This window comes from Rhinopithecus bieti, unplaced genomic scaffold, assembly GCF_001698545.2.
Source record: "Rhinopithecus bieti isolate Rb0 unplaced genomic scaffold, ASM169854v2 scaffold_22165, whole genome shotgun sequence".
Taxonomy (NCBI): domain Eukaryota; kingdom Metazoa; phylum Chordata; class Mammalia; order Primates; family Cercopithecidae; genus Rhinopithecus; species Rhinopithecus bieti.
This window is the reverse complement of record NW_016810977.1, coordinates 2,054,777-2,070,272: the sequence shown is the minus strand read 5'-3', so window position 1 is coordinate 2,070,272 and position 15,496 is coordinate 2,054,777. Positions and strand designations below refer to the sequence as shown.

At 40.6% G+C, this 15,496-nt stretch overlaps 1 protein-coding gene across 5 annotated transcripts in view; it reads right to left on the bottom strand.

Moving 5' to 3' along the window:
- Positions 1–474: 474 nt before the first annotated feature.
- Positions 475–15,496, bottom strand: part of OTULINL (OTU deubiquitinase with linear linkage specificity like) — a 39,383-nt gene continuing 24,361 nt past the window's right edge. For 2 of the 5 annotated variants that reach the window (XM_017893304.1, XM_017893305.1), the window contains exons 6-8: positions 13,665–13,793; positions 12,093–12,362; positions 8,730–11,296 (exon numbers count right to left, since the gene is read on the bottom strand). In XM_017893304.1, the coding sequence (XP_017748793.1) occupies positions 11,123–11,296; positions 12,093–12,362; positions 13,665–13,793 (573 nt within the window). In that variant the 3' untranslated portion in view covers positions 8,730–11,122. Of the gene's footprint in view, positions 628–5,507; positions 6,948–8,729; positions 11,297–12,092; positions 12,363–13,664; positions 13,794–15,496 lie in introns of those variants that run through there. The other 3 variants (XR_001889419.1, XR_001889420.1, XR_001889418.1) reach the window with 3 other exon arrangements.

Sequence of the window (15,496 nt, the reverse complement as noted above, 5' to 3'; positions counted from 1 at the left end):
GCCATGTTCCCTTAAAGAATGGCTTTGTTAGAAGACAAGTTACTGGAAAATCAGATTTGTTTTATTCTTTCATGGCTTCTTTTTAAACGTTTTGAGGGTAGGTTTGAAGTAGCCTCTATTCTGGGATAGTTTAGCTCTACTACTAAGGCATGACCCTTCTGGGTCTCTTGAAAAGTCGCTTTGGAAGCCGATTCTCTTGAAAGGATAATACGGAAGTTCCCTGGCTCGATCTTAACAATATACTCATAACATTCTATCTCCACTATGATAAAGTTCAAAACCAAAGAGTTGTTGTAAAGGACTGTGGAATATGAGATTGGCTGCAGTTACATAGAATGACCAAAAGTGTGACAAGATGAATGCTGAGAAATGTTTAGGATGCTCCTGTAAAGTAGCTATCAGAGGGTCAATCATTAATCACAAAGTTTGTAATTTAGTATGATACTTAATTCTCTCTATATACAAATATTTAACAGCCTTTTAGTCTGCCACATAGATGACGATGATCTTCCTGGTCCCTGTTGGGATACAATGATACCAAAGATCAGATTACTGTAACCATGTACCTCCGTAGGACCATCAGCCGTAGGACCATCAGCCGTAGGACCATCAGCCGACACAGAGGAACTGTGGGAAACAATGAACACTTTGTTAGAATGTTTAAGAGGTTGTCCCTCATCATGTGCCTTTGCTTACATTCTGGGACTTTATAAACCTCTTTAAGTGCATTGTGTGGAGAGATCCCTTTCCAGTTCATATTTGAAAATGCCTACTTGTTTCATCCATCTGAAAATGTCTGGTTACAATTTTTCATCACTGTCCCATGTTTAACACAATAACTGACTTTGAAAGTTCCATTATCTACAGATAGTTTAGGAGTAAGGTAAGGAAATGGCTTTGGAACCATTTGAAATCACTTCACCATATTTATTTACTTCCTTTTTCCTGCGCTGGAGTAACTATGGGTACAACACCAACAGTATCTGTCCTGTAAGGTACCTGCTCCTTCCCACAGTTATTGAATGTGGAGACTGAGGCTATTCGAATGAAACTGCAAGTCCGTCTGCTTTTGATACTGTCTTTCTATAGCATTGTTCAACATGATTACTCGTTCCACTAGGTGTTGATCATTAGCTTGTAAGAAATATTTTCTCTTTTCTGTATTTATTTTTAAAACAAAGCAAAACAAAAAAAACTAGAACTCTCCCCTTGGCTTGGTTTAGTTCCATTGTTAACCTTTGGAATGTAGATAAATTTAATGTCTCCAACACACATTGAACCAGAAATACATTTAGTGGCATTATCCATTTACAATACCAAACTATCTTTTCTGATATTCACTATGAAGCCTCCAAAGATTTCTTGTTTTTATTTACTTCAAAGTCTAGAAAACCACAAATGCAACTCTGACTAATAAGAACAGCCACCAGGTTTACCTTTTTAAGGGTCTGGGCACTCTGTCCTGTTCCCTGGACCCAGGATGTACCTTAACAAATACAATATCCTGTAGAAGTCATAATAGGCATGGGGGGAAAATATCTCATTACAGTAAACATAAAACTAGCCATGAAAGAGCTGCTGGGAATTCTGTGCATGTAGCTTCAGACATCAGATCTGACCTTTGTGTTCATGCTTAAGAGTGGAGGAACTAATTTCTCACTGCCGGTAAGAATTTACTACTCATGGCACAAAGAGAACGACAAGTTAAGGAAGTTGTCATGGAACTCAAAAGGAAGCCAACAATGACAGATCCAGTGTCTGCACCATTAAGTTCAGGTACTGAAGCCAGAATGCTTTGTAAACAGAGCTAACCAGCTGCCGCCAAAAGTGGGGCTGAAAACGTACCTAGTTTCAGGTTTAGAGGAAAAAAGGAAATGTAATCCATTTCCATCAAAATACTGGAGTAACACTCACAGAGCTTTTTTCTGAATTTTAAAAACAGCACATATGTTTTCAGCTATTTAAACAAACCAAAAACAACAAACCTGCCCATGAAGGGAATTGTTCCGGGCATCTGTAGTTTTTTTTTTCTATGTTCTACTACCTCATAGAAGCAATCTGGCATGAATGCTACCCTAAGATTTGTGTCACCAAGCAGTTGTCTTTGTTCCTCTCAAATGAACTAACATTTTTATGAGTGAGGATTCTAGTTGGATAACTGCCACTTTCAGTTATGCACTGATCTGAACAGGCTTCATCTGCCATCATGAAAGGGGAAAGGCGGGAAGCCTAACATGTATTAGATATAGTTTCAGATGTGGTTCTGCTCTAAGGGCTCCCTTTCCCCACACTGTGGCTGCAGATGATTGTCTAGAGATGGGCAGGTAGTTCAAGGGCCATAGTGCCATAGAATCTCAGCCAATCAAATTTTGCTTCTCAGGAATCTGAACTAGTGAACTAAGATGCAGTTCTGTTCAGTAGTAGGAGCAACTTCACATTCCAGGGATGAGGAGTGGGGACAGAGGTACAGAAAGACAGAGACAAAGTGAGGAGGAAGGAGAGAGAAACGTACAGCATAAGGCATAGCAATCTTGAGATGTGAGACCTCGTGGACCCGCAGAAATGCAGCCGGTAACCTTAATTCTTGACTTTACAGGTTTCGGGCAACTTCCAGTGAGGACTGGCTGTACTTCCTGCCCTGGCTGTGGGGGATTCTCCCTATCCAACTCACTTAAGAGGTTTTCTACCCTCACAACCTGAAGTGCTTGAACAGAACCCAAAGAATATTAGAAGTTATTTCTTGCCCCCCCCTTTTTTTTTTGAGATGGAGTCTCACTCTGTTGCCCAGGCTGGAGTGCAGTGGTGCAACCTCAGCATCCTGGGTTCATGAAATTCTCTTACCTCAGCCTCCCGAGTAGCTGGGACTACAGGCATGCACCAGATAAATTTCTTGCATTTCTAACAAGATAAACTTAGGATGGCAATATTTCCTACTAATTATATGTGTGTGTGCGCCAGGCTGGAGTGCAGTGGCGTGATCTTGGTTCACCGCAACCTCCACCTCCCAGGTTCAAGTGATTCTCCTGCCCCAGCCTTCCAAGTAACTGGGATTAGAGGCACTCGCCACCCACCACGCCTGGTTAATTTTTGTATTTTTAGTAGAGACATAGTTTCACCATGTTAGCCAGGCTTGTCTCAATCTCCTGACCTCAGGTGATCCAGCCACCTCGGCCTCCCAAAGTGGTGGGATTACAGGCGTGAGCCACCATGTCCAGCCTAATTATATTAATAAAACAAACTTAAGCTCATAAACATTTGTCATGCACGATAAAAATACACACAGAATTGGGATTCATGAATTTGCTCAAAGCTCTTCTTAGTGCAAACATTTAACCTGGGCCTCCTCTTCAGCCACACCATGCTTGAGGCCTGCAAATGCCAAGCAAGTAGTTTGTCTTTTAGAGATGATGGATGTGTCCAGGTTAATACACAGTTTGGTGGAAAAGAGACCATCCAATGCCACCTGCTGTTTAAGAACTCCCTCCAATCCCACTTGGCATCAAAAGGGACTTTCCTCTGTAAGCCTCTAGGGTCATTTTTTTCTGATTTCAGTTGTGCATGTTGCCTGCGTCCCCGTGTTTCCAATTTGATACTTATTTGAATGGACTTGAGTGTTCCTGCCATGGCTCTGCTGATCCAGGCCACCCATGCCTCTGCTCTTGATTCCTATTTGCCACACCAGCTCAACTGTACATTGCATCTCCAACCCGGAACCTGCATGGAGGCTCCACTGAGCCCAGGAAGGTGGGCAGGTGAGGGTGAGGGTGAGGCATCTTCCATAGGCAGTGGAACACAGTGTGTGCATTCCCAGGACATTTTTTTTTTTTTTTCAATTGAGACGGAGTCTTACTCTGTTGGCAGGCTGGAGTGCAGTGGCACAATCTCAGCTCACTGCAACCTCTGCCTCCAGGGTCAAGCAATTCTCCTGCCTCAGCCTCCCGAGTAGCTGGGATTACAGGCACCTGCAACCATGCTCGGCTAATTTTTTGTATTTTTAGTAGAGATGAGGTTTCACCACGTTGGCCAGGCTGGTTTCGAACGCCTCACCTCAAGTGATCTGCCCGCCTCGGCCTCCCAAAGTGCTGGGATTACAAGTGTGAGCCACTATGCCCAGGCCCCAGGACATCTCAAGGTTCTCCATTCTTAAGATCTGTGATCCCACTAAATAACATTCTTTCACAGGCATATCAGTTCAGCAACCTGTTTCTAGGTGAACTTGATGGCCCTGGTTAATTTTAACCTCACTAGGGATACACTGTTAGCAAAACTTGGTTTGACTTCTGTCCATTCTACAGGCCACCCTGACTTGATGATATGTCAGCATATGCTTCTGTCCTCTGACTACATCTAAAAACTTGCTCTCTTCAAGTCCTGGATCAATAAAAAGAAATTTCCGGAGATCATAATCACAGTTAGATTCTTTGCCTCTTTGAGAAATAACAGCTGAGCTTGGCTCTCATTATCAACTTGCAATTTGGAATTCCTCTGACATTTATATGAGCACTGTTCTAGTCATAACGACATGAGACCCACATCCGTTCCCATAAGGAACTTGAAATCCAGTACAGAAATAAAATGTGATGCTTTTTCTTAAGCACAAAGAACTGTGAACTGAAGCAGGTTCTTGCCGATTTTTTCTGAGGGACTGGAGAAACCCATGAATGTCTTCTCAAGACAGTATCTTCTTCCTGCAATGTGCATCTCTGTAGTGGAACTATCTGGCTGATCCAGGGACCTCCTGTCAATATAGCCCTTTATGCAAATCAGGAAAAGGCATCCCCACTGGCGCAGGGCTTGGCCAGTAGACTGAGCCTTATTGGTAGAAAAAGACAATCCTTCCTTTGGGGCAGTTGATACCTCAAGCCCTCCATGGCTTGGAGAGAAGATCTCAGCTTCAGTCACCTCCTCAGTCAAGGACCACTATGCAAGATGCGTATGCACAAGCCCATATGGTGGCCCTAGCTGGAACAGTAACAGCAAAAACCCCAAAGCACTGCCCTCCTACTCTGGGCAAAATCTCAGCCACCAAATAACAGAATCTGTTGAATCTTGCCTGAAACTCATATTTTAGTGCTACTAAAGTGTGGAAGTCTTTATTACCACACTGCAAGATTAAGTACAGAAACTGAAAGTGTTTAGAAACTTCTGTAACAATCTGATCTTGGTATCATATTTTTATTGTATTTATGAAAGTACCAATCTGCAAAGGATTAGAATTTTAAAACTCGCCTTTACCTTTACCATGGATAGTTTAAAAGCACTGTTTTACAATGATGTTTCAAAAGGAAAAAGCTATTTTATTGCCTGCTCTACTAAAAATACAAAAAACTAGCCGGGCGACCTGGCGGGCGCCTGTAGTCCCAGCTACTCGGGAGGCTGAGGCAGGAGAATGGCGTGAACCCGGGAGGCGGAGCTTGCAGTGAGCTGAGATCTGGCCACTGCACTCCAGCCTGGGCGACAGAGCAAGACTCCGTCTCAAAAAAAAAAAAAAAAAAAGAGGATCTGTGGTGTGTCCTTCGGTATAGTACAAAGAACACATTGTTTCAATTTGCTTATAAAGACATACAGGAGGAACGGTCCCAAATGCAACTACTAATCTAACGCAAGCAGATTGGAGCACTTCATTCTTACCCTGTGAAATACACGCCAAATGAAAAAATTAATTTTACTTACTTAACCATTTGCTGATAGATGAGTTAACCACAGATCAAAAACACTCTGGGTTTTCCTTTTAATACCGAGTTTTTCTTTTAAATGCTGAGTTTTCCTTTTAATGTTTATGGCTAAAGGTAGCTTTTCATAAGAGATGTAAACATTTGTCTGTCCTACCTACCCACAAAGATACTAAAATGTTACAACAAACACCGTTTTTACCAGGCGTCCCATCTCTGCCCCTTTTCATTTAAGGGAGTCACAGATGTGCCTACTAGGAATCACATTACACTGAAACTTCCACCACACCCAAGCAGCTTTTCTGGTCCCCTCTCCACCACACCCAAGCAGCTTTTCTGGTCCTCTCCTTCGTCGTCAGTCTGTACCAGCTGCTTCTCCTCACCTTGCCCTGGGGTTTTCCATGAATCTCTTGGTCCAGCAGAAAAGCCGGCACCCAAAGGAAGTCCGGATACATACCGGGCAGTGAACGAAGCCATGACCTGACATGGACTTGAAGCAGTTCCCAGGTTGTTTCCCAGAGTCTGTCTTTGGAGATGGCAGCGATGATAAGAAATGGGGCCAGGAGTGTCTCAGCCATTTGTGTTTGGCCCAGTAAGTTTGTTGACAAATGACAAGGCACAATGGGGTAAAGTCACAAACCATCCTTAAAGCATTCCAGTGTCAATGATTGGTGCCTCATGCATCTTTTCAAACTTGTGAACAAGCAAAACAAAATCATGATTGCTGACACCTTCATGTTTCTGTTTTAAATTTATACTCGTGTGGAAATGGGTTTTACAACCCACCTAGACTATGATGAAAATACTTAAAACATGTACTTCTTTATTCAAGGATATTCTCTTGACTAAACTTCCCAAGAATCATTACAAATAAGTGAGTGACCCTCACTGGTCTGGTGGCAGCAAAATGCTTAACAATCTAAGACCTGATGGTACTGACTATAAGGACCAATACGTCAATTAAATACAGAAATTGGATTTTTTTAAACAGAACAAGACACCAGCTAGGACGGTAACTTTAGCATTCTACAGCAGTCTGCTCACACAGCCCTCCTCCATGCTGGCTCTTGGGTCACACTGTTCCCACATGGAGCTCGAGTCTCCTCCAACACATTCCATGAGCTTCAAGTGCAGAGACATGATGTACACTTCAGGCTGTTCTACAGAGCACTCCAGTCCATGGGTGGCTGAATACGTGAGTGTTTTTCTGTCCACTTTTAAACCATGTTGATATTAAGCATAAATATAATCCGAATAAGCTTTCATTTTCTTGGCCTAAAGGAATATGATGGGATTAAAACAAAAATGAATTAAGCAAAGATCCACTGTTCTGAACAAATAGCACAGAAGTGATTGAACAATTTGGACCCACTAAATTTTGTGTCTAGCTATAAAATGGACATTGTGATAAAAATAGGATTTGAAGGAAAATGAATAGCTAATTTGTCAAATAATTAAAACTTTTAAAAAGTGCATGGCTATAGGCAAAAGTATACCTACATATAGTCAATAACTTAATTAAATAATGTTCAACTATGACAAGCCACCCTATAGACAGTTAAAGTTTCAGATCCATGAAAATACATATATATATATATATTTTTTTTCTTTGTTTTACACAGTAACTGGTCTTATTAAGCAGTGTGAAAAACAGTCTTGCAAACAGAATCATACAGCTTTAGGAATTTGCTATTTAAGAGAAAATTATTGCTAATTCTGGAATTAGTCATCCCTTTATTCATGCTTGTATATATTTTCACATATTGGGTTAGTCATCAGTTTAAAACAGTTACATACTTTGATATAGAATTCCAACATTTCCAGAGCATTCAGAAAAGTTAGATATTTTTTTCCCATCCTCAAGACCAGCTTGGACAGAATTAAAATTGTCTTTCTTTGGTCTCACTAAAATAGGAGAAACTCATCTGATTGAGAACAACAAATATTTCCATCCAATACCCACTTGCAGAAAAGTCCTGGGAAAAGTCATGTTAATGCCCCCTGATCCCGGCTGCTCTTCTCTCTTGGAAGTTAAGCCCATCCTCCACCAGCTTAGTCTGGAGGTCTCCTGTCCCCTAGACTAAGTTCCCTGGGGACTTTCACCTGACTCTCCCTTGGGTGGAAATGACTTTGGTTCAAGACCATGAAGACACTCAAGAAATTCAAGTCACCAGGGTGGTTCTGAATTAATAGTTTCTTGGGGACTTTTCAATGATAATATTCTAAGTTGCGTCCAGAAGCCACCCACAGTTATAGTTTTACTTGGGAGATAAAACACGATTTTCCTGATCCATTTGGTCACCTAACTCCTTCTTAGGTTGTACTTCTCCATTGAGGATCTTTTAAGCCCAGAGGAAATACTCAGATTAGAAGGGTATGATGAAAAGACAGCATGAAAAGGAAAAGGAATCCAGGTACCAGATAGGGAATTAAAGTTGCCTGCTTTGAAAAGATGTCAGCCTTGGAGATTTAAAAAAGTTCTGAGAGTGGATGGTGGTGAGGGTTGCACAATAATGTGTATATGCTTAATGTCACTGTTACTTAAAAATTGTTAAGGCCAGGCGCAGTGGCTCATGCCTATAATCCCAGCACTTTGGGACGCTGAGGTGGGCGGATCGCCCAACAGGAGCTCGAGACCAGCCTGGCTAATATGGTGAAACCCCGTTTCTACTAAAAATACAAAAAATTAGTCAAGCGTAGTGGTGGGCACCTGTAATCCCAGCTACTTGGGAGGCTGAGGCAGGAGAATCGCTTGAACCTAGGAGGTGGAGGCTGCAGTGAGCCGAGATTGTCCCATTGCACTCCAGCCTGGGCAAAAAGAGCAAAACTCCATCTCAAAAAAATAAAAATTGTTAAAATATAAATTATATGTTATGCATATTTTACCACAGTAAAAGTCATCCTTGTACTAATATTCATACAGCCCCTCAGTATGGACACGTAAGGCCAAAATTTAAGACAGAAACGTATCCTAAAATCAAAAAACGACAAGGGCATTATGTTTGCGTTTTTGCTACAGTTCTCTCACCATTTGAAACATATAAGGTTAGAAAGACATTTAAATGTTGGCATCACACAGGAAGCTCACCTCAAATTTATTGTTGACATTTAAAAGTGGTGCTAATTTATATGTAGCTCCTTCTGGCTACTTAATTTGTTATATTCATTATACAATTGAATAAAAACAAACAAAACAAAACAACACCTCATATCTCCTCCCTAAGAACCTGTTTTGATATCTTCCCAAAATACAGCAACTATCAAATGTCCTCTGACTTTTTACTTTCACTGGATTGAAATCTTTTTCACAACTTGGTTCTCTAAAGAATTCTTGCTCCCTGCACCACAGCACAACATGATGGGCTGACTGAGGTCACAGAGCTACAGGCTGCCAATCCTGGTGAAAAAATTTTTCCTTTCAGTCCTGGATTGATGTGGAAATAATTACATTGGTAAGGAGATCCAATGTGAGTGGTAATACACAAATGCCAGGTAGGCTCCTGGACAGCTCAAGTGGAGCCAAAACTTCGGAGCAACAATTCTATAAGTATCAGCCACAGTAGCCCATGACAGGCTGTCACCAGAAAGGGTAGCGTTCATGCTTTCTTGGTTACAGTAACACATCAGGGGGAAATCTTCTAACACTGTCAGTTAAATGACAGGGGTTATGCAAAACCATAGATGTTTCCAAACAGGCAGTGACTGTAGAGGTCAATGAAGAACTCTTGTTTGTGTGGTTGAGCACATTAATCTTCAACCAGAAAACAAAGTGACAGTGGGAACAAGCTACCATCAGACATGATTCATGTAGTACACACAACGGATCATCCCCATTGCAAAAGAATATGAATGCTAACTTCAGACATGACAGCATTTAACACACTCCCTTTTAATTTATGGCACAAATAATATGAACATCTGGGAAAATGTTAGTGCTAAATATCTCGTGAAGTAAGTCATTCTTAGAAAGGGATTTGTGACTTTGAAGTAAAATGTAATTAGCAAGATTTTAAAAATTATTCTTATGTACTGAAACTCAAAACAGACTAGCAAAGTACCTCCAAGATAAAAATTACCAAATTAAACTAGAAAAGTATTTCCAAAACAAAGATGACCAAAAACTAGCCTGAGAACACTAGTTTTCTGTTGCTATAACATGTTACAAACTTAGTGGCTTAAACACAAATCTATTATCTTATAGTTCTGCAGATTAGAGGTCCAACACAGGTTTCACTGGGCTAAAATCAAGGTGTTGGCAGGGCTGTGTTCCTTCTGGAGGCTATGGGGAAGTTTCTGTTTCCTTTCCAGTCTCAATTCTACAGGCTGCCTGCACTCCCTGGCTTATGGACCCTTCCTCCATCTTCGAAGCCAGCAATGGTACATCTTTCTCTAACTGTTCTTCCATATTTCACATTTCTGACTCTGACACTCTTCCAGTTCCCTCTTTCACTTTTAAGGACCATTCTGATTACACTGGGCCCACCTGGAGAACCCAGAAAAATCTCCCCATTTCAAAATGCATCAGTGGATTAGCATCTCAGTTACACCTGCAACCTTAATTCTCCTTTCCCATTGAACCCATTTAGCCCTTCACAGGCTCTGAGGACTCAGACACAGACATCTTTGGGGAGCGTGGGGCATTATTCTGCCTACCATAATGAGATTCCACACATTAAATACACATTAAATGTACCACAGTTTAATATTTTTGTGATAGTTCAGTAACTGTCATTTGCTTTAATCTACAGAATTTTTAAAATCTAAATGAAACTATTAAGCTCGCCAGATAAAATAGTAACAAAAAAATGTAAAGAAATATAAAACAAACTGTACAGCATGACAAAGTAGTGGTTATTTCTCTGTATGTCTATGTGTATATATGTATATACAAAACTATACATAGATACATGTATGTATATAAACATACATATGTATATATACACACATACACTTAATCAAATGGTTATCAAAAATTAAAATGTAACAAAGATTCCTGGGACATTCATGCTTATAAAATAAGGCCATGTTTCTAAAATCCCCAAATCAGTCCAAGATAAGATTTTAATGAAGAACATAAAGGTTAAAGAAATTCTTTCTCTCCAGGTTAGCTGTTTTTCCCTACTTGTTTTCTTCTTGCTTTTTGCTGCTGTTGTCCATATTAAACTTCTTTGTGCTCTTAAAGGCTTGCCATCATGTGAAGTGGCCACGCCCCTTATGGACAAAGTCAAGCCACCAACACCCAAATATATCAGTGCAGCTGCTTCAGAGGAAATCACTGAAAAATAAAGGAAAACCATCCATGCATGGCTGTATCCAGTGTACCTGTAATCCTGGAGAAAAGGTCCTAATTCCTTCCATGCTGAAATGCTAGCTTTGGTTTCAGAGAGATACTTTACTTGCAACTGTGACCACTGTCACTGGTGAGCACTGCTGTTCGGCCCCCAGCGGACTTAAAAGACTGGAATGTGGTAGTGACGGTCGTTCTCAGTCAGCAGGGAGATCTCCGGCCAGTCCCTGAGAGGCTCCTCTGGGTAGCAGACTTCAAAGTCTCTGGAGTTAAACTTGAACAGTCTGAACACTTTTATCTTTACTTCAAGGGAGTATCCAAGTATAAACATATCAATCTGTGGATGAGATGAAAGACAGGTCACAGATACACACTTGCAAATTCCTGCCTCCCAACACGGTGGGGGGAAGTGTTCCTCTGCAGTTTATGAAATCATCTGCTTGTTGACAGACCTGCCCATACACCACTGAGTGGGCACAGAGTTCAGAACAAACGCTCATTGTGTGGAAGGAAGGGGAATGAGCATAGGAACAACTCTGTAGACTAGCATGTAAAAATCACAGGAAAAAGTTACTTGAAAAAAAATTAGTGAAAAAATAAAAGAACACTCACGATAAAACTACATTATTTTCCAATCAGTTATATATCATTTTATATCCATTGTTTAAAAATGTCAGATAATTTTGTTCACCTCTAGGAAAGGAAAACAAAAAAGAAACTCTTTTCTAGAGGGATAAAAGCATTTTCTGGCTTTAGAAAGTTTCAATTAATTTCTATTTATCTGCAATAGGTAACCAAATGCTTTCCCAAAACGATCTCATTTTCCAACTGGACTTTTTCCTGGTGAATGTCTATGTGAGAACCTGTTAGCATCTGGGAAGCAGTGTGAGCGGTCAGAAAGGCCCCCAGAATTGGTGCTCTCTGGCCATAGGTCTGAGGAGACACAAAGCAGCCAGCAGAGAGAAATGAATGTATTAGTCTTCTTTTCCTCATATGAGGGGTGATAATATCAATCAACCACCTCTCTGCAGTTGCTTATATCACCACTGAAAAGTCAACCCCAGACACCGCTGTGTTCAAATAGTGCCACAGCATCCTTAATCAAATACCAGCAGTTCTTCCTCCCCGGTTACCTGCTCTAGTCCACACGTGTCACCTACAGAATTCAGGTGATTCATCATGAAGCTCAAAGGATCAGAGGATGTCTCCCTGGAAAACAGGAGTCTAAAAAGACTGGGAATGACCTTTTTAGTCTTCATTTGTTCATAAACTTCAGTGACTTGATACAACATGATGAACTTTAAAGCTTCATAAAGTTTATATTCCAGAATGGCATCCGAAAAAAGGGTGTTGCACATACTTCCTCTTTTGTGATAATCTCTAATTCCATTAAATTCAGTCCACTAAAAACATAGATGTAAAAGTGAAATTCAGAAGGATAAACGTGAAGACATACACCATTCCAAAACTTTTAACGTATTTATAAAATAAACCAAAGATTAACCGAAAAAAGTGGAACTTTAACTCTTCACTTTGTATCTTTTGGCACTGTTTGATCTTTTTTAACCATAAAAGTATACTGCAATAGACTGAACATGTCTCCCCCAACTTCCTATGTTGAAACCCTAATCCCAAGGTGATGGTATTAGAGGGTGTGTCCTTTGGGAGGTGATTAGGTCCCGACGGTGGAGCCCTCATGAATGGACTTGGTATTCTTATAAGAAGAGGCCAGAGAGCTAGTTATTTCTCCTTCCACTATGTGAAGACACACCAAGAAGACAGCTGTCTATAAAACAGGAAGAGGGCTCTCACCAAAAACCCCACCGTGCTGCCACCCTGATCTCTGACTTCCAATCTCCAGAACTGTGAAAAATCAATGTTTATGGTTTAAGCCACCCAATTTGTGATATTTTGTTATAGAAGCCTAAGCTGACCATAAAACGTTTACAATAAGAAATTAGTTCAGATAAAATATTTTTTTCAAAAAGTATCACCTACTAGGTAAAAATACAAAGCAAGTTAGTTTTCCAAAACTGCCTACCTAGGATGGATGGGTTATACAAAGGATATTCCAGCGAATAGTGCTAGCATGCTTTAACATTCACTGTGTATTCTGTGCAGTTTAAAACACTCTGTGTATTAAGTCATTGAATCCTCACAATAATGGTACAGGATACACACTATTGATGTTTCTCTTTAATACATAAGAAAACTATGGACCAGAAAGGTTATTTCCCAAGGTAACCCAGCTAGTGGTAGGCTCAGGATTCATTTCGATCATTCAAAATCTGTGTCATTATTGAAAGACAGGAAGAAGTCTTAGTCAAATTATTACATCTGTGCCATTACCACGTTATGAATGGGGTGCATTCCAGAAGAGCATTTCTGAGCACCTTGCCTGGAACTTATACCACATTTTTCTAGGGAAACAAGGGTACATGACTGGTAAGGTTTGCAGGCCAGCCCACAGAAGCCCCCGACCCTCTAGGGCCTAATTATCATGTAGAACAGTGTTGTTCTCGTTCACTTCTTGAAAGAGAAGGAAGAATAAGGAGGGAAATCATCAGTTACTAGAAGCATTTCTGCTTGCACTTCTTACTTTCCTAACATAAAACAACGTCCCTGACATCAGAAAAAACTGGCTCTACCTAGGATATGTGCTTTTATTCCTAGTCTTTTTGTTTATTCCCCCCGCAAACACTCACCTGTGTTTTCAGTAATTCCACACATTTCCGTAATTTTCCAAACACATTCGAACCTGTATACTTCTCAGGACCAAAACTGTATTGCTGAATCCAATTACAACCTTGTGAAAACAGCAGTTTTTCAGGAAGCTTGAAAAGGAAGTAGATGCCAACTATGATTAGCATATGAACATTTATTACACACAGTTTGGTGTATAACACAGCACACAACCTTATCTTTTTTTTTTTTTGAGATGGAATCTCACTCTGTTGCCCAGGTTGAAGTGCAGTGGCGTGATCTTGGCTCACTGCAACCTCCACCTCCCAGGTTCAAGCAATTCTCCTGCCTCAGCCTCCTGAGTAGCTAGGACTATAGGCATGAGCCACCATACCCAGCTAATTTTTTGCATTTTTAGTAGAGACGGGGTTGCACCATGTTGATCAGGCTGGTCTCGAACTCCTGACCTCAAGCTATCTGCCCGCTTTGGCCTCCCAAAGTGCTGGGATTACAGGTGTGAGCCATAGCACCTGGCCTAATCTTCTCTCATTTAGCAATCTTTATTTTAAAAGACTACAGCAATGGTAAGTATATTGCCTTCTTTTAGATTTGTGCCTTAGGTTATTTTTACATCATATTCTTACAATTTCACAAGGGATGAAAACATAGAATTGTGTTCATAGAAACAATCTTTTTTGATGAAATATTTACCAAACTTACTATATGTAGCCCTTTAGAAATTATTTTTAACCAAATGATGTTAGGGCAGTATATTACATCAGGGAACAGGTGGATTTTAGAATGATGCACTCTATGGTTCAAACCTGGCTGTCACTCACCAGCTGAGAGATTACTTAACCAGCATGCATTATTTAACTTTTTAGCCTCATCCTCCATTGCAACATACCAATAATACTGTGCATTTTATAGGACTCTTGTTAGGATTAAATAAGATTATGGTGAATGTAAGAATCTAATCCATCATAAGTATCCAATACATTTTCCCACCCTACTCAGTTTGTTGAGCCTGGGAATCTCTGCTGTTGTTGGTTTGTTTTGTTTTCTTTTTTAAAGACAAGGTCTCACTTAATATGGTTTGACTGTGTCCCCACCCAAATCTCATCTTGAATTCCCATGTGTTATGGGAGGGACCTGGCGGGAGGTAATTGAATCATGGGGGCAAGTCTTTCTCCTGTGCTGGTCTCATGATAGTAAGTCTCACAAGATCTCACGGTTTTAAAAAGAGGAGTTCCCATGCACAAGCTCTCTCTTTTTGCCTGCCACCATCCACATAAAATGTGACTTGCCCCTTTGACTTCTGCCATGATTGTGAGGCTTCCCCAGACACGTGGAACTGTCCCTAAGTCCAATTAAACCTCTTTCTTTTATAAATTGTTCAGTCTCAGGTATGTCTTTATCAGCTGCGTGAAAACAGACTAATACAGTAAACTGGTACCAGGACTGGGGTGCTGCCGAAAAGATACCCGAAAATGTGAAAGTAACTTTGGAATTGGATAATAAGCAGAGGTTGGAACAACTTGGAGTGCTCAGAAGAGGACAGGAAAATGTAGAAAAGTCTGGAACTCCCCAGAGACTTGTTGAATGGCTTTGACCAAAATGCCATTTTGGTCAGATAATAATATGGATAATGAAATCCAGACTGAGGTAATCTCAGGTGGAGAAGAGGAACTTGGAAACTGGAGGAAAGATGCCTCTTGTTCTGTTTTAGTGAAGGGACTGGTGGCATTTTGCCCCTGCCCTAGAGATTTATGGAACTCTGAACTTGAGAGAGATGATTTAGAGTATCTGGTGGAAGAAATTTCTAAGCAGCAAAGCATTCAGGAGTGACTTGGAT